The 23,841-nt window shown below is 54.5% G+C and overlaps 1 protein-coding gene across 1 annotated transcript; it reads right to left on the reverse strand.

Annotated features, from left to right (window-relative positions):
- Positions 1-230: 230 nt before the first annotated feature.
- On the reverse strand, positions 231-23,802 carry MERTK (MER proto-oncogene, tyrosine kinase). Its single transcript, XM_075707640.1, is given in 20 exon segments — positions 231-677; positions 679-712; positions 3,187-3,323; positions 3,712-3,871; positions 4,075-4,184; positions 5,471-5,589; positions 5,733-5,825; positions 6,109-6,189; positions 7,046-7,141; positions 7,249-7,334; positions 8,728-8,881; positions 9,234-9,387; positions 13,240-13,391; positions 13,697-13,880; positions 16,345-16,460; positions 17,147-17,233; positions 18,896-19,069; positions 19,318-19,418; positions 19,713-20,076; positions 23,733-23,802. Coding segments are annotated over 20 exon segments (2,919 nt in total).
- Positions 23,803-23,841: the final 39 nt, after the last annotated feature.

Below are 23,841 nucleotides of genomic sequence, written 5' to 3' on the forward strand. Positions count from 1 at the left end.
GCTGCCCCCTCACCTGTGAGCCGCGGGGAGCTCAAATACCAAAGCCTCCCAACAGGGAAAAACCATTTACAGCGTTTAATTACAAACCCTCCTGACTTCAGCCCAGGGAAGAGCTCCTGGGAGGAGCCGGACTCTGCCACGCAAATCACGCAGGAAGAAACGAAACGCATGACTGTTTATTAAAATATACCCTCTCTGTCCTTTTCTCGGAGCCCACTCGCACCCCCTTTTCACAGCAGCACTTCGGAGCCCTCCGCGCAGCTATCGGCGGGTGGCAGCCCCGGCGTAAGCGAGCCGCCGGCGGGCAAGGTGCTGGCCTGGGTCCACGCCGAGCCCTCGCCGGCCGTCGCCTCGGGCAGCAGCGGGACGTAGGCCTCCTCCGCCGGGCCGCCGAGCTGCTCCTCCAGGACGTACCTCGTCTCCCATCGTTCGTTGTGGTGGACATCCACGGCCACCTGCGCCGCCTCCGCTCCGGGGCAGCGGGGCTCGGCAACGTCCCCGGGGTCCAAATCAGAGTCCGCTTGGAGGAAGCCCGAATCCTGGGTGGAGTCTGGGTTCTCCTCGGGCAGGCTGGTGTTGATGTAGATGACGTCTCCGGATCCCCTGGTATTGGGCAGGTTTTCCAGCAGCTTCTCCAGGTGGACTTTCAGCTGTGAGAAGGTCGGGCGGGCGGCGGGGGTCGGCTCTCCAGCACGCAGACATTATTTCGTACCTGCAAATCGGGAGGGGAGCGTGGTTATCGTGGAGGCTGTCACCAGGCACTGGGCTACAGGGGGCTAATTCCCTGCTGCTTTAGTCTGGAGAAGAGGAGGCTGAGGGGAGACCTGATCGCTCTGCAGCTCCTGACAGGAGGGGGCAGGGAGCGGGGGATGGGCTTAAGCTGCGCCAGGGGAGGTTTAGGTTGGAAATTAGGAAAAATTTCTTTACGGAAAGGGTGGTCAAGAATTGGAACAGGCTGCCCACAGAGGTGGTGGAGTCCCCATCCCTGGAAGCGTTCAAAAAGCGGGTAGATGTGGCACTTGGGGACATGGTTCAGTCTAGTCTACCCTTGATTGGCTTAGAGTAGACTTGGTAGCGTTAGGTTAATGGTTGGACTGGATGATCTTAAAGGGCTTTTCCAACCTAAACGATTCGATGATTCTATGATTCTTCTCCCAAGTAACAAGCGATAGGATGAGAGGAAATGGCCTCAAGCTGCATCAGGGGAGGTTTAGATTGGATACTAGGAGAAATTTCTTCACGGAAAGAGTGGCCAAGCATTGGAACAGGCTGTCCAGAGAGGTGGGGGAGTCCCAATCCCTGGAGGGGTTCAAAAAACGTGTAGACATGGCACTTGGGGACATGGTTTAGTGGGCATGGGGGTGTTGGGTTGATGGTTGGGCTGATGATCTTAGAGGTCCTTTCCAACCTCAATGATTCCTAGTTTTTATTTTCATTAAAAATAATCCAGCCGCCAAGCCAGGAAACATGAAATTGCTACTCTCCCCTGAATTGGTTTAGTGGTGGACTTGGTAGTGTTGGGTTAATGGTTGGACTGGATGAGCTTAAAGGTCTTTTCCAACCTCAACGGTTCTACGATTCTGTGATTCCATGACTCTCTCCAAGCTGGGCAAGCCCTGAGCTGCTTTGCATTAAAACAAAGCAAAACCAGCTCCCTCTGCTTAGGCTGTTTGCCCAGCGGCAGGGATTTATCAGCCCAAGCTGCTGTTGGAAATCTCTTCCAGTGCCTGGCGCTCGCTGAGGGTCAGGCAGAGGCAGCCAGCTGCAGCCCTGGGATCAGCCCCCGGGAACATCCCAGCTCTGCTCCCGGGACACTGAATCCTTCTCTTGTCCGTCCCGCAGGTGCCCGTTCCCAGGCTGGATCTCAGGGCACACAGGGAAACTCCCGGCGCATCCCTGCAAGCACGTCGCTGCTGGGCGCACGCCGTCTCCTCTGCCCTCTAGCAGGCTGGATCCGATAAAAGCTTTCTTTGCCGCTTCCTTCAGGGACAGGCGTTGGAGAGGGGCCTTGCAGGAACCCTCGTGTGACTCCGAGCAGCTTTGCTAGTTTAACCGGTTTTGTGTTTGCAGCTCTTTGCCGTGCGGGGGGGTTAAACATTTTCAGCTGTAATGGCACCGGAGAAAAACTCAGGAAGAAAACTCAGGAGAAAAACCCTCACCGAGCTGCGCAGAAATGCAAAGTTTTGAGGCTTCTGCATTTTCCCTTTCTAAATTCATAGATTTTAGGCACCGCAGGGCCCTGAGTAACTGGAGGGAGTTTTGTGGGGCGGAGAAGAGCATCACCAGCCGAGACCTTCAGGTGAAAACATACTATCTTCAGAAAAATAAATAAATGAAGTACTAAAAAGCCCGATTCCTCCACCACAAACTGCAGAGGGCACTGCTCCTGTCCCCGCAGGACCAGCGAGGCGACCTCGGCACTTCCCACCCTCCCCGTGCTGCCGGCTGCCAACAGCCCAGCTCCGCAAACGCATCGCTTTCTCCCGGGATATTCGCTGGGATTTCTCTGCGCCAGTTTGCCTGGAGTTAAGGAGATGTTTTTTCCTCCCTGCGCGATACGCTGCCCTGCTCCGGGATCTGGCTTTTATTAGGCAGGACAAAACTCGGGAGATTCTGCAAATATTAAGGGGTTTGAAGTTTTTGTTTCTGTGATACCTTCACTTAAAATTTGACCCGCAGCACTCTGGCCAGCTTTCCTCTGAGCTAACCTGCGCGCGCATTCTTGTAAGCTCCCTGCCTGTCAGCCCCACAAGGAAGGAAAGGTGAAATCCCTGCCATTTTTTAAAAAATCCAATCTTTCGTAACTGTTGTTTCTGGGGGCTGTGGGAGAAATGGAGGGGGTGAGGCGGAAGGTGACCCCCCCTCCGGTACAGACCCCTCTCACTCCACTTCGGGAGGCAGGTTTGCAGCAGGCGGGAGCGCGGGCAGACCGGCACGGTTTTTAATGGCGCTGTGATGCGCAGCTTCGCAGGCTTTCGGCCACGTTCAGCGCTAAGCCGCAAATCCACAGCACAAGGAGTTGCTGCGTCCTTAAAGAAAGGGCATCAGCAACTGAGAGCCACAAAGCACGAAGAGCAGCACCCCGCAGAAAGCACCTCGGCTAAGGGCGAGCGATGCGCAGGCGATCCGCAGGGCAGAGAGCAAAAGGGCTGTGCTACAGCCCAGAAAGAGGGGTACGATACTCACAGCTCATCCAAGCAGTCCTCGGGCTTTTTCAGGCGCTGCCCGTGGAAGAGGTACTCGTAGATCTCGTGGTTCTGCACTCCTGGGTAGGGCGTCATCCCTCGGGTCGCTATCTCCCACATGGTAACGCCAAATGCCCACTGCGAGGACAAAGGGAAAGCACGCTGAAGGGACATTTCCAGGAGGGATGAATGAGGCTTTTCATGGGGAAAGGTCACTGCCCGGCGTCCGCTGGGCCCTCGCACAATGCTAAGAGTTGTCGCTCCAGTCCTGCCCTCCCCAAAATTGGAAATAATAAGCGACGCCACGGAAGAGGCGAGCGGCCCACTCAGTAAACCTATTCCACGACGCTGGGCAGGCAGCAAAAGGTCAGCGCGTCCCATTACTGACAGCCTCCCGCTCCTCTGGCTTTGCACTGCCAGGGTCCAAGAGCCGTCACAAAGCACAGCGAGGGCAGACGACTCGACCCGGGGATCGGTCCCCGGCTCTCGCCTCCTGCCGCCTGGCTGCCCAGCCACGCGGACCTACCACGTCGCTCTTGGTGGTGTAGACGCGGTCAGCCAGGGACTCGATGGCGATCCACTTCACCGGCATTTTTGCTATTCGGCCCTGACGGTAGTAATCGCCGCTGTAAATCTTCTTCGACAAACCAAAGTCTGCCACGCACACCATCATGTCATCCCGTAACCTGTCAGGTGGAAATGGGGGTGACAAGATAGAAAAGTTTGAGAGGTGCCGAATTCTGAAGCGGAAACCTGAGGCTGAGCTCTTTTCCCACGTCTCTCAAGACCGAGGGAGGATTTATTGAAGGAAGCCAAGTTGTGCTGTAAAACCACAGGGCTTCCACTGGTGTTCATCTATCCGGGACGAAGCAGAGGAAAACAAACTCACATGCAGTTTCGAGCTGCCAAATCCCTGTGGAGAAAGTGCCGACTGCTCAGATACTCCATCCCCAGGGCGATATCGACCATGAACTTCACCAGCGTCTGCAGGGGCACAAACTGGGAAGGGAAGGTGTGGGTTAGACAGCGCAAGCCCTTTGGGAAGCACGTTTGGTTTGATCTGAAAGGATTCCCTGTCCAGGGCTGACATCCTAGTGGTCTCACTGGCCTTGGAGAGCACCAGGAGCCCAAAGCAGCAACTACTGTGGCCCCTCTCTTCCCCGCTGTGCTAACGCCCTCAGAGCGTAAGATTTATTGAATCACAAGCCTGCAGGAGCTGCAGATGCGGGGACAGTTGTTTTAGAAATAACCCCAAGCACCGTCTGCCAGGCTGTGCCGCTGGCCAGAAGAGCCCATCCTGGCAAACCGCATCTCGCTGGGGTTTGCCGTAGCAGTGGATACCCCTCCCACCTCTGCCTCCTCCTTCCGTGTCCCTGGAGTGCAGCCTGCAACTAGATGTGGCTTCCTTCTTGCCTTTCCCACTGGCTACCTTCACGTGTTTTTGGCTAGGAAGCAGCTCTGCAGAAAAGGACCCTGGCGTAGAGCAAGTTGACCGCGGTTCCGCAGTGCGCCTTGGTGCCAGCGAAGGCCAACCTGGTAGCAGGCTGCATTAGCAAGAGAGCAGCGGGCAGATCAAGAGAAACTATTCTTCCCCTTAATTTGGCACTGGTGGGGCCACGTCTGGATGCTGTGTCCCATGGGGGGCTCCTCAGTAGGAGAAAGACATGCTGGAACGAGCCCAGAGGAGACCGCTAAGATGAGGCTGGAGGAGATGGTGTACAAGGAGAATCATCGAATCGTTTAGGTTGGAAAAGCCCTTTAAGATCATCCAGTCCAACCATTAACCTACACTACCAAGTCTACTCTAAGCCAATCAAGGGTAGACTAGACTAAACCATGTCCCAAAGTGCCACATCTACCCGTTTTTTGAACACTTCCAGGGATGATGACTCCACCACCTCTCTGGGCAGCCTGTTCCAATTCTTGACCACCCTTTCCGTAAAGAAATTTTTCCTAATTTCCAACCTAAACCTCCCCTGGCGCAGCTTAAGCGCAGCTTAAGCCCATTTCCTCTCGTCCTAAAAGAAAAGAGAAGCTTCTCTAACTTCTCTGAAAGAGAAGCTGAGATAACTGGGCTTGTACAGCCTGGGGAAGGGAAGGCGAGAATCCCACAGGCTTCTGTGGAGCTGGATCCCACCGCTGCCACCTGACAAAGGCAGGAAGCAGGACTACAACCAAGTCCTCTTGATGTTCTTGAAAAATAAAGGCAGGTTTGTCTGCAGAAGCAGCACAGTCCCACCTTGCTCCTCACGGATGCAAGGCCCTCTGCTCCCTGCGCTCGTTACCTGGGAAGCCATCTCCAGCCGCGAGCGAAGCAGGAAGCTGTGCAGGTCGCCGTATTTCATGAACGGGAGAATCACCATGGGCTTGGGGACCTGCTGGGAGCTCAGCTCGATGCACACGCCTGGAAAACGCAGACAGGTTGCAGAGCCCCGTGGGCAAAGGCACCACACTACCCCCGCAGATATCTATGCAGGATCCAAGCAATCCCCGGTCCGGTTCCCCAGCCAAAATCCCAGCTGGAGGGCGGGGAGTGACAGCCCATACCTAGGAGCTTGATGACATTGGGATGGTCGAAGTCCTTCATGCATGCCGCTTCGCTGAGGAACTCTTCTATCTCCCTTTGGGAAAAGTTATCCACTGGGAAGGAGAGAAAAAGGAGGTTTAAAACCCCAAGAGCTTTAACACCCCAAATCACTGCTGCCATCTGCCTTCACAGCACAGCTCCAGCCTGGGTCAGGGGGAAGGGACCACCGGGATGTCTCTGCTATCCTTGGCTGTCTGATATGAGTGCCCCTTCCTGACATCCCCACAAAATGGTGCCAGGATGCAGAGAGAGCACCACCTGAGACGGGTAGCAGGAGCGCTGGCACCCACTGGGAGAAACAACACCAAGTTCTGCGAGATCAGGGTGATGACTTACGCTTCATGGTCTTCACAGCCACCTTCTGCGGGCTGCCCTCCGGCTGGCTGAGATGCCCCTCCATCACTGACCCGAACTCCCCTGCACCATGGGAAAGAAGCAAGCACTTTATCCACAGCCTGAAGCACCACCTGAAGCCACCACTATGTCCTCGAAGATCTGAAATGCTCTAAGACGGAGACCTCGTCCCCAAAAGTCTACGGGGGGGAGGCTTGTGTTTCATCAGTGGCAGAAGGAGGACATAGAATCATCGAATCATTTAGGTTGGAAAAGACCTTTAAGATCATCCAGTCTAACCATTAACCTAACACTGCCAAGTCCACTACTAAACCAATTCAGGGTACAGTAATAATTTCATGTTTCCTGCCTTGGTGGCTGGATTATTTTTTGATGAAAGTAAAAACTAGGAATCATTAAGGTTGGAAAGGATCTCCAAGATCATCAGTCCAACCATCAACCCAACACCCCCATGCCCACTAAACCATGGCCCCAAGTGCCACATCTACATGGTTTTTGAACCCCTCCAGGGATGGGGACTCCCCCACCTCTCTGGGCAGCCTGTTCCAATGCTTGGCCACTCTTTCCATGAAGAAATTTCTCCTAGTATCCAATCTAAACCTCCCCTGATGCAACTTGAGGCCATTTCCTCTCGTCCTATCGCTTGTTCCTTGGGAGAAGAGACCAACACCCCCCTCCCTGCCCCCTCCTGTCAGGAGCTGCAGAGCGATGAGGTCCCCCCTCAGCCTCCTCTTCTCCAGGCTGAACACCCCCAGCTCCCTCAGCCACTCCTCATCAGACTTGAGCCCAGGGGTCCTGGCACTTGGTCATCTTGACCCACCATCTCCCCCACGTCGCCTGGAGCTGGGGGATGGTGTAGGTAACAGTGGCAGCCACTGCCCCATGTGTCCATCCCCAGCTCTCCAACCCCAGCACTCACCCTCTCCCAGGACCTTCCCCAGGCTGAGGGCTTTTCTGTCCACAACAACATCCTGCAGCTTCTGCTGGAGCTCGCTGCTGACGCCCAGGCTGCCCACTGCAGGAGAGAGGAACAGAAGCTCAGGTCACCTCCAACCTGCAGACATATCGCTGCTGTGACATCCCCGTCAACCTCCTTGCAGAGGGATAAAATAATATACCCACGCGTAAGTTCAACAGCTCTCCGGCAGTAGGTCTTCTTGGCTCTGTAGTTCACTGCCAGCTCCAAGTCGGTCCCGCTGAAAGCATTCCTGGTGGGACAGAAACAGACTCTGCTGGGCCACGTGCGGCTGCTTCTCCTCCGATGAAGGAACCGCCGCTGCACGAGTGGGCAACCACAGCCCTACCAGGGGTATCGGTAGTAAAGGAGGAAATAAGCACATTCATGCTGATCTTTTTCATTTCCCTCTTACTGGAGCAGTGCCATCGCTTACAACGTCTGAGCAAAACAGCCACTTGATAAACAAGGCCAAGCTGACAAGGAGTGAGTCACAGAGGGGTTTTGGGGAGGAAATGGGATACTCATTTCCTACTCAGAGAGCAGTCTGTACCAGTAGGAACACGGTGCCCAGATCTACCACCTTCTAAAGCCATCTCTTTTGCCCGACGCACAACTCCAGCCTGTCAGTCCTCTCTGTTAGCATGTGCAACCCCCATCTGTTAGCCAAAAAGAAACTAAAGGGAGCTTCACACCATGGCCCTGAAACGGTGGCGACGGGCACGCTGCTGCAAGATGCTGTGCAACCCCTCCGGTACGGGGCCGCGCAGAGGTCCGGCTCTGGGAAACGAAAACACAGCAGACGCTCAAGAGCTCCCGAGGTGCTAGCATCGCAAGGGAAGAGCAACAATGCTACACCAGTTAGGAACGGGATCCTTACATACTACCAGTTTTCAAACTGGGATGGGGGTGGTGGCGTGGGAGATCAGAGCAGGTGGGATTCCTTCACCAGCTCAATAAACCCCCTTACCGAAACAATATTCTTCCAAAGGAGTTAATTAGATCACACATCCAGTTTGGCAGTGGACACCCAAGCGATAGCGCTTGCAAGAAAAGCTGCTAGCACCACAACTCTTGAACAAAACCAGTAGCACAGGGCAGTTAAATACCACTTAGAAAGTCACAAGGCTGAGTGAGTAGCGTTGGCTTGTTGTAGCAGAAACCAGTCCTTTGCCCGCATCATTAAAACAGCACTCATGCAGCCCAGTGGCAGTCTCTCTGCCTGGCAGGGCTGGTGCCAGGACTGTATTTGGTGTGTGACGAGGCAGGAGGGGCTTCTCTAGGCCACAGGATATTACACATGTCTGCTCTCTCACCTCTGCGTCAAAATGCTGAGGCCACCCTCCCATGCCAAGTTGCACAAGTTTACTTCCCTTTAAAAATAGGAATAGTAAGCGAAAGGTGAACTGCTGGGCTAAGGAAAGGAGGGGAAGTACCATTGCCACAGTAAAAATACACTCAGTCCCTCGCCATAGGCATAAAAAAATGCCATTTGTGGGGATGACATCAGTCCAGGCGCCAGAACTCTTCTCCCCGCGTCCAGCGTGGGCTGCTGGCTGCCCACCCTGCCTGCCCACCCACGCCCCACGTGCCTGCGACCTGCCCAGCTCGGGGCACCTCTGCAAGCTGTCTTCCCTTCGGCTTACCCGTATTTTGTTTCCACGCATCTTTTCTGGATGACCACGGACAAGCAGAGGATCAGCCCGACGGCAATCGTCCCGCAGATAAAGCCCAGGGCTATGATAAAGGAGTCCGCGTTCCCGAAGGCTGGAGCTGAAGACGGGGCTGAGTTTATTAATCCTAAGAAAATATCCCATTAATGGAGCTGGTGAAGGGGTCAGCCTGCAGCACCCAGGGGTTGGGGCAGGATTTCCCAGGGGCTGAAATCAAACCCAGTAAAGCCCAAAGGGTTACACGGGAGAAGAGGGCATGAGGACCAAGGTTGTACGTGGAGAGCAAGTCTCTCCTGGCTACCAAAGCATGCTGAAGATCCCAGATTCTTGGCCGATAGCCTGGCCGACGGGGAAAGCGTCTGAAGGAGGATGGAGGGATGCAAATGGCCATGGCCGGGCAAGGAAAGCACGCCCTGTGTGCTTCCTCATCATCCTCCCCTGCACCCACACCGCACGAGCAGGGACGGGCATCTCCTTACCGCTGCCAGGGATGAAGACCTCCACGGGGCTGCTGAAGGGTCCCACTCCCCCCTTGGTGATGGCAGCCACACGGATGGAGCAGGTGGCATTGGTGGCCACCACGGGCAGGATGGCCACGCTGGCGTTCTGCTGGGCTTCAGCGGAGACGTTCTGCTGGAGAGAGGAAGGGAAGAAAAGCCTGGGCTGGGGGAGACAGCGGCCTGTCCCTCCAGCAGGAGGGAAACCTGGAGATTTATTGAGAATTATCCCCTTGTCAAACTTCTGGGCTTGTGAAAGCAAAGCAACATGGAGGAAATGCAGCGCCGAGCTATTTATGGAGAATAATAGCCCTGCCTGCAAGAACCGGATGGGATCTGGAAAGGGGCTGAGCAGCGTTTCCCGGTCAAACCTCGTGCCGCTGTTGCTCTTTGCTTGTCAACAGCGGCAGGACCAGCAGCCTGAGCCAGAAAAGAGGCAGGAAAGCGATCTCGCAAGGAATCATAGAATCATAGAATGGTTTGGGTGGGAAGGGACCTTTAGAGGCCACCCAGCCCAGCCCCTGCAGTGACAGGGACAGCTTTGACCAGAGCAGGGTGCTCAGAGCCCCGTCCAACCTGGCCTGGGATGTTTCCAGGGATGGGGCATCTCCCACCTCTCTGGGCAACCCCTTCCAGTGCTTCACCACTTTTCACCAGCACCCCTTACAGTGCTTCACCACTTCACACCAAAAATTTCTTCCTTATATCCAGTCTAAGTCTATCATCCTTTAGTTTAAATCCATTAGTTCTTGTCCTGACACAACAGGCCTTGCTAAAAAGATTTAAAAAAAAATCTTTGCTAAAAGATTTTATCCTTGCTAAAAAGATTTTTTTCCTTTTAAAAAAGGAAGGGCGAAAGGCATTTCATGCACTGGCAGTCACATGGATTTTGACCCGCAGCCTTCACTGCGGTCGGCTTGGCCAGCGGAGGCTCGCACCCCTCTTCGCTGCTGGCCACGGCTGCCCGTGGCTCGTGCCAGGCAGCCCCACGAGCCTCGGCACCCGCAGAGCCTCGGCGCTCGCCACCGCCGCTCCTCCGCAGAGCATCTCCGACCGCTTTCAACCACAGCGCTCCTGGTTTGATCGTTCAAGTGCCCTGCCACAGAAAGTAGATCTTAGGGCAGATATTTTTTGACTGTGGTTTTGTGTCAAGCTAATAATATTTCCAGTTTTAAGGGCACGTTTCCTCGCCCGGTGACATGGCAGGAGTCAGCGTGCCCCACGGCACAGACCTTTTCCCAGGGTAAAAAAAATAAGCGAGTCTTTCCTTGCAAATTCCCTGTTGTTTCCCAGTCTTCTTCAGCTGAGAAAGTGCTGCTCTCCACCGTCCTCCAGCTGCAAAACAGCTGCCCAGTGGCGTCCAAAACATCTGGCAGGCTGCTGCGGCCGGCAGAGCCCAGCTCCTTACCCTGGCTGAATGTCACGCGGCCGAGCAAGAGCAGCAGCCGAGGGGGATCGGTGGGCAAGGAGGAGGAAATTGGAGCCGCTCAGAGGGAAGGGGTTTCTGCTCACAGTCATAAAAAAGCCGCAGAAATGGATGTGAAACATGCCTCAGTCCCAGGAGCGTGTTTGTGCCATCGGGCAGCGGCATGAGCTGATACCCGCTGCTGCCTCCGCTCCCGCACCCGTTTCCCTCCCGCCCCGCGTTCACGGCATCCTTCGGCACGAACTCACACCAGAGCCTTTCCCTACCGCCAGCCCAAAAACGCACCCGGATCCTTTCGTATCGCAGGCGGCTCTGCTGTGTCATCTGAGGACAGAGCCCAGCTGATATCAAACAGAGCGTGGAGAGCATGAGCGCATTGGCAAAGCAGACAGCCGTTCTGGCAGGACAGAACTACCAAAGTTAATGGCTTTTTATGAGCGTTGCGGTAGTTGAGGAATTTCTTCACGTCCCAGTTCCGTCAGCCTTGGCTCAAACAAGAACTGCTGGTTTAAGAATAAAATAAACCAACTTTTTGAAGTTTTTCAAACAGTTTTTAAGCTCGTTGTGGAGAAGAAGAGGCCTGCAGGTGGCCCTGCTGACACAGAAATACGCCTTTATCGTGGTGGGGTTGTTAAACCAATGGTTATTTTGGGACTTTTCATATTTAGCCCGTCCAGGGCCAAAACTCAGAGACTTTCTTTCTGAGAAGTCAGAGCTCCAGTCGACAGCAAGCACGCTGCTCTTGTGCTTCAGGCTGCCTGTCCGTCGGCTCGGGAGATCCTCGGGGGCGCGTGGGAGAACCGGGCACCGCACCAGCCCACGGTGCTCTGCAGAAAGGTTACGGCGCAAGCTCAAGCCGTTCCCGTGCCTCTCGATTCTGCGACAGCCCTCATAAAAATTCCCCAATCAAGCCTGCCCTCGGCTGCCTCTGACGCGTTTTGCCTTCTATAAAACCTGGAGGCTGATGAAACACATCAGCAGCAAACACAACTGGTTCCTTCGGTCCCCAAAGAGCCGAGGTCCCTCGCACAGCGACCTCCCACCTCAACTCGCTCCCCACTTGAGGGGTTTTTTGAGCCTCCTGAAAGCCAGCGTTAATGAGAACAGTTACTGACCAGGAACCCAAGCAGAAATTTCACCCCATAAGCATTTGACTGGGGAAATTTATAAAAAACAACAACAACAACAACAAAATATAGTCTCCCAGGGCTTAAAGGGCAAGTCCTGTTTTTTGCTTTCCGCTTGAGAGATGACAAATATGTCAGCATTTTTTTTTTTTCCGTGCTAGTCACAAGACCATACTATTGTTTCCCTGACTTCATTTGGTCTGGATCTATACATGCTCTTTTTCAGACGCGCAAAAGGAGAACAGAAAATGCAGCATCCTACAAAAAATAGGGTGTGAGTCACTTTTTCCACACCGGGTTCAGGCCCTCGGTGCCTCTCTGTGCTTTCAGCCCGGGACAGAGGAAGGCAAAACCACAGGGCAGAGGCGACAGCTGGATACATCTGCGCAATTATCCCGAGGCTCCTCGACCACTGGCAGAGCCTGGAGGGGATGCTCTTTGGCCCAGTAGCTGAGATGAGCCAGGCCTGCCCGAGAGGTCAGGCCAACCTCGCCCTAGCAAATTCCTGAAGGCTACTTCCCAAATCCTGGGAAAGGTAAGCAAGGTTGTGCCAGATGACTTCATAGGCTCATGGACAGGCCCCCGGCCCCAAAACGTTCCTGGAGCTATGAAACTCTGTGCCATGGGTTTGCAGACGAGTTAATGCACGGAATAAATCCCATCTGAGTAAGGAACGACTCAAAACCCAGGGAAGAAATTCTTCCAAACACCTTACAACTGACTCCATTGCTGAAAGTGCCAAACCTTGACTGCCACTCCAAAGGCCATAGCAAAGACTGTCAACACCAGGAAGAGTATCTCGCTTCTATTTTAGAGAATAAGAGCTGCAGTAGCAAACCTCTTGTCTCCTTCAAGCAGAACTGCTTCTTCCCAATATTACTGACTTAGGGCATTACTGTGAGTTACATAAACACACGAGAGAGAGACCACTTGTATCAAAAAAGCCCAGATGAAAGCACAAGGCAGCAGACAAATAAGCTCAGAAAGAATATATTCAAGCATTGGAACAGGCTGCCCAGAGAGGTGGGGGAGTCACCATCCCTGGAGGGGTTCAAAAAACGGGCAGAGGTGGCACTTTGGGACATGGTTTAGTGGGCATGGGGGTGTTGGGTTGATGGTTGGACTGATGATCTTAGAGATCCTTTCCAACCTTAACGATTCCTAGTTTTTACTTTCATTAAAGAATAATCCAGCCACCAAGTCAGGAAACATGAAATTAATTATTACTGTACCCTGAATTGGTTTAGTAGTGGACTTGGTAGTGTAGGTTAATGGTTGGACTGGATGATCTTAAAGGGCTTTTCCAACCTAAACGATTCGATGATTCTATGATTCTGTATGGAAGCACCAAGACCAAACTGGACATCCCTGCTTGAAGCCTGCCAGGATTTTTCCTAGGCTTTAGCCATTCTTCCCTGTTTCCCCAGTGACTTACCAACCCCTTGGAGTCCTGCCACCTGTACCAGATGTGATAGCCCTGCAGTTCCCCGTGGATCCTCCCCAGGGGCGGCTTCATCCATCGGATCTCCAGGGACGAGCTGGATTCATTGAATGACACCGTGACGTTCAGTGGCGGGGTGGTTGGAGCTGCAGGAATCAAAGAGAAAAAAGGTGAGGGGAGCTGGGTGGATGGGTGCAGGGGCACGGTAGGCTGATGGAAAATGAGCTGTAGCTCAACCAGAAAGCACACAGTATTTCCTACAGCCTTTAATATTTCCAGCAGGTGACCACCCGTGGGTAAATTTCCTTTCCCCAATCAACAGAGTCGAGATGTCCCACCCATAAGCAACCATGACTCCGGACCAGCATCTCATCCAGAGAGTCCTGCACAAAGCACGGCTGCGCAATCAAGGCAGGGAAACCCTCCTCAGTCTTCAGTACTCATTTCCTACCTCCTTCGGTGGTGCTGGTGGTTATCCAGGGGCTAAACGCCGACCAGCCAATTTCATTCCTGCAGGAAACGCGGATGTTATAGTCCGCCATGGGCCCCAGCTGCTGGATGTGATACACATGGGGAGGCACCGAGGTGTTGAAAAGCAGAAGTGAGACATTGCTTCGTGGAACAGCTTCCTTGACCTTAATTGAAAAATCAGTTCACAAACAGGGATTAGTCAGCAACAACCTGCAGGGTGAGACGTGTGGCAGGAATTTTACATCTGTAAACAGGATCCCGAGCCCTGCCTCCCATCCAAATACCGGCAGGGCCTTGTTCCTGCATGCTGGCTGGTCTCTGCCGAGCGGAAAGCTGACGGCAGGCCGTTCACGGGGCCCAGGGCGAGGGCTCCAACACACGCGGAGAAGAAAGAGCTGCAGCGGGGACATGGCAGAGATGTGTGAAATTGCCATTGCTGCGGAAAGGAGGAGGGAGGGATGATTTGCTCATTCTCGTGGCATGGAGCAAAAGGAGCATCCAATAACATTACCAGGCAGCGAGTTTCAAACAAACAAAGGAAAAGTCCTTTCTCGTGCAACACATCATTAGACCACAGGACTCATCGCCATCAGATGTTGCAGGACTAATCACAGACCTCGTCAGGCTCCAGCATTACATTTAGCAGCGTGGATGAATTCAATGTACTAAAAACAAGCCACGCTTTTTACACAAAGAGAAATTGCTCTCTCCCCAAAGGGCTGGCTATTGAGCACCCGCACAGCCCCTGCAGCTCTCTGGAAAGTGCATTTCATGGGAAGCACCGCGGGAGTGGCCCAGGCCAGGACGGTGGAAGGAAAGAGGGAAGAGCAAGAACGAGGGCCGCCAGTACGAACGAGACAGTTAACTCGGAAGACAACCCACAGGACGCGTTTCAGCGTGAACCACAAGCAGAAAGTCATACAGTCCTCTCAAAAGACTCCATGCATGGTTTTGGGGTGGCAGACGACCCGCCCTTCTGCTTAAGCGACAGAGTACCCCCCTGGGTAGCCCAGGATGCTCAGGACGGTCTCAGCATCAACACCAGCAGTATTTTCCAACGAAAATGAAAGAGAATAGCCTTCAGCCTCACAGAGAGCTGAGAAGGTCCCCAAGCCATCGCTAGATGCTTTGAGGGAGGTGAGCAGCCATCAGACGAACGTGCAAGCCGCTCCTGAAAGCACCGCTGGGACTGGCTGTTCTCCTGAGCATAGAGCCCAGCTCAGCTGTCTCGATCCTCAACTTGTCTTCTGGAGAGAGTCCATCAAATTGATGTGTTTTTAAAAAAAAACACTTAAACACTTTGAACTTGGCAGGTGTGACAGCAACAGCTTGCCTTTTAAGCACCAGCGTGCTCAGAAATGAGTCACTTGGTCGGTGGGCCACGCTACCCAAGCGAGGGGATTATCAAAGGGGACAGGAGCAAAAAGGCTTAGTCACAGCTGTGTTTTTGCCAGAAATCACGTCTTGTTTTCCAAGTTGAAGGGCTATTTCCTAATGACAGTCCGTGAACGTTAAGTCATAGGAAATTCCTTGGCTCTCCACCCCGCTTCCCAAGCTCCAGCTGGAAGGCAGCAGTGGACGCGGTGCTAATATTAGCTCTCGTACCTTTCCTCCCTGTAACTCCTTTCACTTTTACCTGGCTTCAAACATCGCCTTTCTCCACGCATTATCTCAGCCGGAGTATAGATTAGCCAGTATAAAAAACATATCCACAAGAGAGCAAGCGATGGGTTTGAACTGTGAAACCCAGCAACATTAAACAGACAGAGCAGGTGGAAACTACTTGCAGGGCTGTACCCACGGAGACGGCATTCCCTGACTTGCCCAGGAGATAGGCAACCCCTCAGCTCCTTCCCAGTGCTTGCAAGGAGCAGGGAGTCGAGAGAAACCTCCACCTCCAAACCCCAGTGGGAAGGCTGCTTGGTTGGGAAGTGTTTGACTAGGAGGTAAAAGTAGGGACAGGCATGCGCCTGCAGCAACTCAAGGCTTGCAAAGTCTCCCAAAGAGCTACTTGGAGCATTTCTCCATGAAGAGACACGACAACCTGACTGTCTCACCTGAGGGGAGAGATTCTCGCAGCTCACTCCCGCACGCTTCAGAGGCAGGAGCCCAGATGGGCTCTTCCAAGCAGGCGACTCGCCTGTTCCCATCGCCCCTTGTTTCTGCCCCAACTCAACCACACCACTCCCGGGATAAAAGCCCGCTTCATGCTCCCCGCGTCGGCTTCTCTGCGGGATCCCTTCCACCGACCTTCCCCCCTCGCAGCGGGCAGAGCAAAGCCGCTCTTTGTGAGCGGACACCGCCAAGCTAGCCTCCAGCAGCTCCTTGCAAGCCTCCTGGCCACCTCGGCGGTGCTCCGGCTGCTCCAGAGCCTGGGAACTCTGCTCGCTGCTCAACTCGGGCTCCTCAACATCACACCACACAAATTCCCCAGCCACCCAGACTGCAGGGCGGTACGGGTGGGACGCTTCCCCTTTCAAAGCCGCTGGGAAAGTCCAGCTCAATTTACTCAAACCAAGTCTGGTCGAATCCACGCGGCTCATGCCAGACGACACGGATTTTCACCTGCCTCAGAGCATCCGTGTGAGGGGAGGCTGCAGGGAAAAAAGGGGGGTTATGGATGCTTACCTGGACACTGCAGCTGTTCAAGGCAGAGAATGCATCAAAGCCCGGCACCCAAGATATCACGATACTGTGGGCTGTTCGGTTGAGGACATGCAGGCTGGTGGGTGCAGATGGTATTCCTGCAGGGAAAAGCCAAGGGCAGTCAGCTGGAGGCCTAAGCACAAACGTGGCACGTCCGGCTTCCCGCAGGCAGCTCCCGGGGCTCAGAGCGACCGTGCAAGAACCCCAAGTACCGCCCCGGCTGCAGCTGCGGTGGCATCCTCTATCAGCGTACCGCGGATGCTTCAGACCACTGGGCAGGGAAGCAGAAAAAAGTCATTTGCGGGACTATTTTCATCACGTTCTATATTTGTGAGCTCTCTGGGCTGCTTAGAGGCAACGACATATTTTGGGGAACACCTTCCTCACATTGCCGGAGTGGCTCCAGTCAGGAATGTCGAGAATTTCCACCGTTTCCTATGGAAAATTGCGAGCACCGCCCTGGTTGTGAAGGAAGGAAAAGAGTGATACAGCCCTTCCGAAACCTGCTCCGGGGCTGACAGTTCTCCTTTCAAATGTGCTTTTTGGTGCTTCCTCCCACAGCAGCAATACCGGGATGACAGAACCGCACCAGGTGACCGTGCTACTACATGAGTCCCACTTGATTTTAAATACAGGTTTAAAATGAGGAAAAATAAGTACGGGAGTCCTAAAAACATCTCCTTCAGCTCATGCAGAATGACTGCTGGGAAGGGTGGAGATGAGGACAGCTCCTGCTTGGACATGTGTAGGCAACAGGTAAAGCAAGCATCAAGTTGCCGCTTACCTTTCACGTTGACCTGCCCCGGGTTGGACGCGGTCAGCCCTTTACTGTTGTGAGCCTCGCAGCTGAACAGCGCCGTTTCGTTAAGACCTGCAGGGGGAAAAACAAGGACCTGTTCACCGGAGCTGCACAAAACACTCAATTCACACCAATTCTCCGCCCGCGGCTCACAGAAAACGCTGGCAGCTTCCTTTCCTGCACTGTCGCTTTATTTTTTTCCAGCGGCACAAAAGACCTTTTATTTTTGCACTCATCGCTTCCCTTGGCGGCATTTCTGCGCTGACCGCTCAGGGGTGACCCAGCTCACCCACCTTCCACGCCGCGAGCACGAGCGTGCCGTCGGTGCAAGACGCGGTACAGCGGGCAGGACTGTACGCTTCTCCGGCACCGTTGCACAACCTCCTGAGTAAGCATTTGGTTTGCGTTCAAAAAGGGAAAAGCAGAAAGCAGAAGAGCCCACCACCATGGCTTGAATCAGATGACTATTGCTTTTCGAAGATTGCTGAAATCTCCCAGCTGATAATGGAGAATGACTGCTTTTGGGGGCCACGGAAATACCCAAGTGCGGACGGCTGCTTGTTTTCCCTGGGGTGTTGGCATGGCCTGTGTGAGATGACCCCGGGCAGCAACAGCGCGCAGGATTTTTGTCTCATGCAAAGGACTTGACCGGAGGTGCCGGGCTCTCCCTCCTGGGCACGTTGCTTGCTGCTGCTGCAAAGCGAAGGGCTCGCCACGGTGCGCTGGGCATGCCGAGCGTTTGCTCCCACCAGCAGCGGTGCCTCTCAGTGCTCCTGGGCCGGGAGAGGGGACTGTTTGAATGACCCGACCTAGCGTGTGCCAGCGGGATGCAAGAACATCCAAGAGGAATGAGTCACTCCTTCCGGCTTTCACTGCCTTTTAAAGCTTGCCTTTGGATGCCAAGACGAGTCAGTTATAGTCTGGCTGCTGATTAGCTAGTGGCCTTCTCCCCATGAGCAAGTCAAGAAATCCTTCCTCTCTTTTGCCTCTGCAGCAAAACCATCATGGGCTTTATGTTACATGAAGGACTTTTCTCCCTGTGCTCCAGCAGGCTGGCAGGGAGACACGCTGCAGGGGCCAACCCAAGGTCTTCCAGAGAAATTAAGAGGGGACCACCAGGAAGGCAGCCCGTAGGAGCAGCAGTGCACTTGTTGGCACGGCCACAGGCTAGAGGAAAAATCCACTTCTTGCTTAGAAAAGAGCGGTTTGAGTGTCCTGCCTCTTCCGAGGAAGAAATTTCTGGCAGCAGCCAGAGGGGTTCGGATGGGGGTTCCTGCCCCCAGATCATTCCTGGTAGAGTGGTCCCTGGGAATGCCGAACAAGCAGCACAAGAGGTGGTGGGCAGAGCCGTGCTCCCAGCGCTGAGGATGGAGCAGTAACAGACCGGGAGTCATTTTTGCAAACTGGTACCTCTGTGGTACCTCTTTTGCAAAGCCGGACCCCCACGTCTCACTGTATGCAATTTAACGGCCATATTTTCTGCCTAACCTCCTGGGAAATTTATCTGTGCTGAGCTTTCCAGCCAAGCATCAGCAAGGCACAGTGCCACACGAAGACCAAGCAGGCTGCAACGGCCTCGCCACGGCGCCCGGGAACGCAGCCCCTGCCTAACAGAAGGTGCGAGGCCAAGGGGACAGGCTGGGAGATGGCACGAGACGCCTTCCCACCCTGCCCTTCCTGGTAGCCACAGATTGGTGTCCCAGCTGGCCGCGGCAAGGACGCTGCATGGCTCACCCGGCACGGTCAGGACTGACGGGGAGATGTAGGGCTTCTCATTGATTTGGACGTTGTTGCGAAACCAGTAGATTTCCACAGGCTCCGGCGGCCCCACGGCTTGGCACGTGAGGTTGAAGGGACTGTTCTTGGTGACGTTCAGCTTCTCGGGCTGACGGATGAAGTGTGGGAGCCCTGCACGGACACAGTCAGAGGAGCGAGAGATTCAGAGAGCTTGGAAACACAGCCCTATATCAACAACCCCAACCTGTCCTGCCCGGGGCTGTGCCCAGCTCCAGCAACAAGCCCCTTCCCATCCAGGAATTCCCCATTTCTGGAGGACAGCTCGCAGGTCCCAGATCACAGTCCCCGGGGCTGTCACTCAGCCAGGGCACAACGCTCCACACCTCCGGCACCTCCGCCCTAGCCCTCCTCCAGCTCACCTTCCAGCTGCACCAAGATGGGATCTGACACCACCTCCACGCCAGAGATCTTGAGTTTGCAGGCGTAGGAGCCGTTATCCGAGCGCTGGGCGGCACGGATCCTGCCAGAGAGAACAGAGACCACGTCAGGATTCTGGCGGGGAGCCTTGCCCCGCACACAGCTCCCGCAGGAGGACACGGCGATACTGCCAGCCTGGGGGTGAGTTTCAATCGGTGCCAACCACCCCACAGCACACGCCAAGCAGAAGCTGGGCTTGCAGAGCCGGGCTTTGGGGGCTAGGGAGCGTCCGCCCGTCCTAGTCCCAGTCCCAAGCTCCTGCTAGCCATCTGGGCTCCCATCTCTCCCTGGGAGCCAACGCTCAGGGCATCCCTCCAGGAAGGATGGCACCAATTACCTGAAGGTGGAGGTCATTGCCACCTCCTCCCCATCGGAGATCTCGAAGTGGCTGGTGGAGATGTGGTCCAGCACGTGCAGCTCCCTCCCGTCCTTCCACAAGGAAATGCCTGGGGCGTCCGTCCTGAACAGCAGCTGAGGTACTTTGATGGAGCAATTAAACGTGACATCCTTGTGCTCATTAATCACCACGTGTCGCACCGTGGGGTTAAATTTAATCTGTCCTAGAGAGCTGGTGGAGGGCTCCTCCCGGGGCTGCTCTGTGCTCCGGTGAGGCCAGTGACCAACAGCGGCCACGCTTCGCTCGGAGCGGTGGGACTCTGCCAGCAGGTACGGCCTCGGATCTCGATTTTGGTCAGCACCATCTGCAAGAGAAAAACTCAGGTTTGCTACCACCAGCCAGCAAGTGCCCCCTTCCAAAACCCTGCAAAGCCACACCCCTGCCTTTAATAATTAAGGGTGGTTCATTTACAGATGCTCGAAAAATTCAAAATCTCTAGGAGACCTCTCATAAGAGCCCTGAGGAGGAAACACGGAGCTGGGGGCTGCCCCAAGACTGACTGTGTACAAGCAGCACCTCCAAAAAAAAACCTTTTTAAAACAAACTAGGGCAGCCCAGGCTAAAGAAAGGGCTCGGCTGCTTCTGTTTCGGCAGGGCAGAGAGGCAGGAGCTATTTCTCCTGCATCGCAGCCCTGGGAGCGGAATATAAAAGGATCCCTGGGCAGAAGGAATTTGGGACTTTACTCCGGTGAACCCCTTTCGGGGCCTCATCTCAAGCATTTTCAGCTGGGGCAGAGCAAGAGTCCCTGGCGGGGATGTCTCCGATTTTGGGCTCTTCACTGGTGACGCTGCTCCCTTCCCAGGACAGGGTTCGCTGCTCCGAAAGAGGGAGATGCTCTCTGAGTCAACCACAAACACTTTTGCTAAGCTAAGTGCCTCCACCAAGCTGCTTTTCTCGGGAAAACAGCTGCAGATGGATGAAGAAATGCCTTCAGACTGTGTGTAGGAGCCAGCTGCTGTTTAGTGTTGTTCTCCCAGGGTCTTTTCCCAGACACTTTTCCCAAGGGAAGGCTATTTACCAGTTCTTTCCGAGGGTTTCGTGTCCCCATCAACAAATCACTTAACATACCCAGTCCTGTAATGGTGTTTTCTCCCTCCTTCCCAGAACTTCCCACCCCAGCCACGAGCAAGATGAAGAGCACCTCCATGTAAAGCAATTCCCCCAAGATAAAACTGTATATTTTTGAAGAGATAAGATCTAGACAATATACCGCAAGTAGACGCCTTTACCAAACTGTTTCTGAGCTTCCTGAGGCTTTCACAGGCATACAGAAATCCCAAGTGGAGCGGTAAATCTCCCTTGCTGCTTTCAGCAAGCAAAGGCGTCGTGCCAGACAGGAATTTCAGCTAAATAAACTTGCCTCTTCCAAAAAAAAAATAAAAATAATAAAAAAAAATTCCTATTCACAATATAAAAGATAATACCGCAGGTAGAAAGCATGACCTTTTTATTTAGCCGGGGTTCAGCTGAGTTAGTTTTGAGGTAGGTCTTAGTCCTCAAATATCAAACAACAAGTTTTTAGAGCTATGTCATTACTATCGTGAGTAATGGGGCATGAGCCTGGTGTGCTTTCCCGAAAGCCAAGAAACACAACCTAATTTTGAGGCTGAATATATTCCTTTGCTAAATTGCTCACTATTTTTAACCCTCGAGAAATGCTACTTCTAGACAGAAATATGAGCAGGGTTTTTAAGTTCTGCCCGGTCTGGCGGTGCGGAGAAAAGCGCAAGGCTCTCCCTGGCTCTCACACAAAACAATGGGTTTCCCTTTTAGAAAAAAAAAAAAAACAAACAAAACGGGACCCTAAGCTTTTCCAACCTGCTTCCTAAGCTTTACCATCCCAACACAAACAAAGGCCATGTGACTGCTGCAAAACGCAGCCGACTGCCACGGACTTGCGGGCCGGCTCACCAGCTCCCAAACAGCCACGCAGCTCAAAAAAAAAAGATTTGCCAAACGCAAACAAGCGAGAGACCCCAAACCCCCTTCCCTGCCCTGCTCTTCCCGGAGGTTACCCAGGCTGGAGCCACTCGTTGCCTGGCAGAATCCAACCTCAAAGAGTTGTTTTCATGCTGCATTTCGAAGTTTTTCGGCTCTGGCCGGAGCAGCTCCCCCGGGGGGGGACCCCTGCCCGGGGAGGACATGGATGCACGCCTGCGCTCCTTGCCTTTGGCAAGCGTTCCGCCTGGTCCGGGATGATTTCTGCTCACCTGCAAGCTCACCCTGGGCTGCTTCAAGTTAAAAAGCAAAGAGCAAAGAGGATCTTAGCCTCGTTTTCTATACTGATTAAGTGGAAAGAGGTGTTTGCTGGCCCAGGGATGAAATACTTTCCTCTCTGACTCATGTGACAACCGGAATTTCTCATATCTAGCGCTGCCTTTCGGTACCCCTTCCATCCCCAGCTGTTTGGGCTGCAGATATCTTCACGGCGTCTTCGAAGGGATTCGCCCTGTGTGGCAGGACACCCCTTACCCGTCTCCAGAGCAATTTGCTTAGGCTGGCTCTAAAAGCCCACGCTAGCGCCGAGGAGCTGAAAGCCGGCGTGCCTGTGTGGGTGCCTGCCGCACCGGAGCAGCTCCCCTCGCTTACCGCAGCTTGGCCTGAGGGAAAAGCTGGCGTGGAAATAAATCCACTTGCAAGCACACCGCCGCTCTCTTGAAACACCTGGGATCACAGCAAAACTAAAGCGCTAGCAAAGACGGACCTGACGGCGCAGCCCGGCGGGTCCCGCGCGCCTTCTCCGTTACTCGCCCGGAGAAGGGAGTTTTAACAAGAGAGTCTTGCCTGCTATTAGAGGCGAGACGCTTTATTACGGATGAGAAGCAAAAAGCAGGGAGTTGCACACCCCAGGACCGAAACAGTGCATCGTTCTGCTGCAGTCCCAGCAAGGAAGGTATTAGAAAACACCCAGGTCTGCCAAAAAGCTCCCTACGTCCCCAGCCCTGGATTTCCCATTACTGGAAGTAATTCACCTGCTGACAACAGCTTTCTGCGCAGGCACTTGTTGAGCGTATCTTCGCTCCCGGACAGGGCAGGAGGAATGAAGAGCCCCTGCTTGCGGCGTTTCCCTCCTCCCCATCCCCTGGAGCTGTCAGAAGTGAATTTCCCCAAGGGCCACACCTGGTTTCCAAAGAGATTCTTGGGGTTCAAACACCTTTTGTATAAACCAGCCCAGGACTCCTGGTTAAATCTGCAGCGATTACCCCTCACTGCAGATTCCCGCTGCCACAGAGCCAAGACTTTTCACTCCTCCCTGCCCAAAGCAAACACCGGCATTCCTGCCTTCCCTGCTGAACCCCATCCGCACACTGACTCCGAGACCCCCCAGCATCCCTGGGCACGGGCTGTAAAACCCCAGGAGCTCACGGCCCGTGTTGGGCAGCCCTGATGACGGCACATTTTAAATCCCAGGACTACTTTTGCCTCTTTGCATGTCTTTCTGCAGGCAACTAAGCAGGCAGAGCTGAAAAGCCAGCGGAGTGACAGCACCGCAAAGCACATCCCTGTGCCCCAAACCACGGTGTTTGGTTTTTTTGGTTGCTTTCCCCAGCGCCGGGACGCAGCTCAACGGGCTCAATCGCAGATCTGTCGCAGTTTTTGGTCGCGGCAAGGCGGCAAGCAGAGGCACATCACGCAGCCGAGCTCTGGGGACACCGACCACGCTCCAGAGGCACAGCTGCGTGCCAGGAGAGCGCAATCCGCTCTCTCCGGGGCTGGCGGAGATGCGCTGCTGCTAGGGACCCGCAGCGAAATCCCTGCGGAGCTTCCCAGCTCTGCAGGCCCGGCGAGCAGCGGAGGGTCGCGGCGGGGGGCACCGGGGTGCCCCATTGCAACACCCCGCCCGTCGGCGGGGTGAAACAGCCCCGGCAGCTAAAAACGCCGGCGGGGCAAAGGCTCCCACCGGCACCCGGCAGCGCAAATGCCCCCAAAACCGGCCGCCCCCCCCCCCCCCGACTCACCGGCCCCGCCGCGGGGCGGGCGCAGGGCCGCCAGCAGCGCCCACAGCAGCGCCCATCGCCCGCCGCCCATCGCCCGGTACCGGCCCCGCTCCGCTCCGCCGCTCCTCGG

This window comes from Pelecanus crispus, chromosome 3, assembly GCF_030463565.1.
Source record: "Pelecanus crispus isolate bPelCri1 chromosome 3, bPelCri1.pri, whole genome shotgun sequence".
Taxonomy (NCBI): domain Eukaryota; kingdom Metazoa; phylum Chordata; class Aves; order Pelecaniformes; family Pelecanidae; genus Pelecanus; species Pelecanus crispus.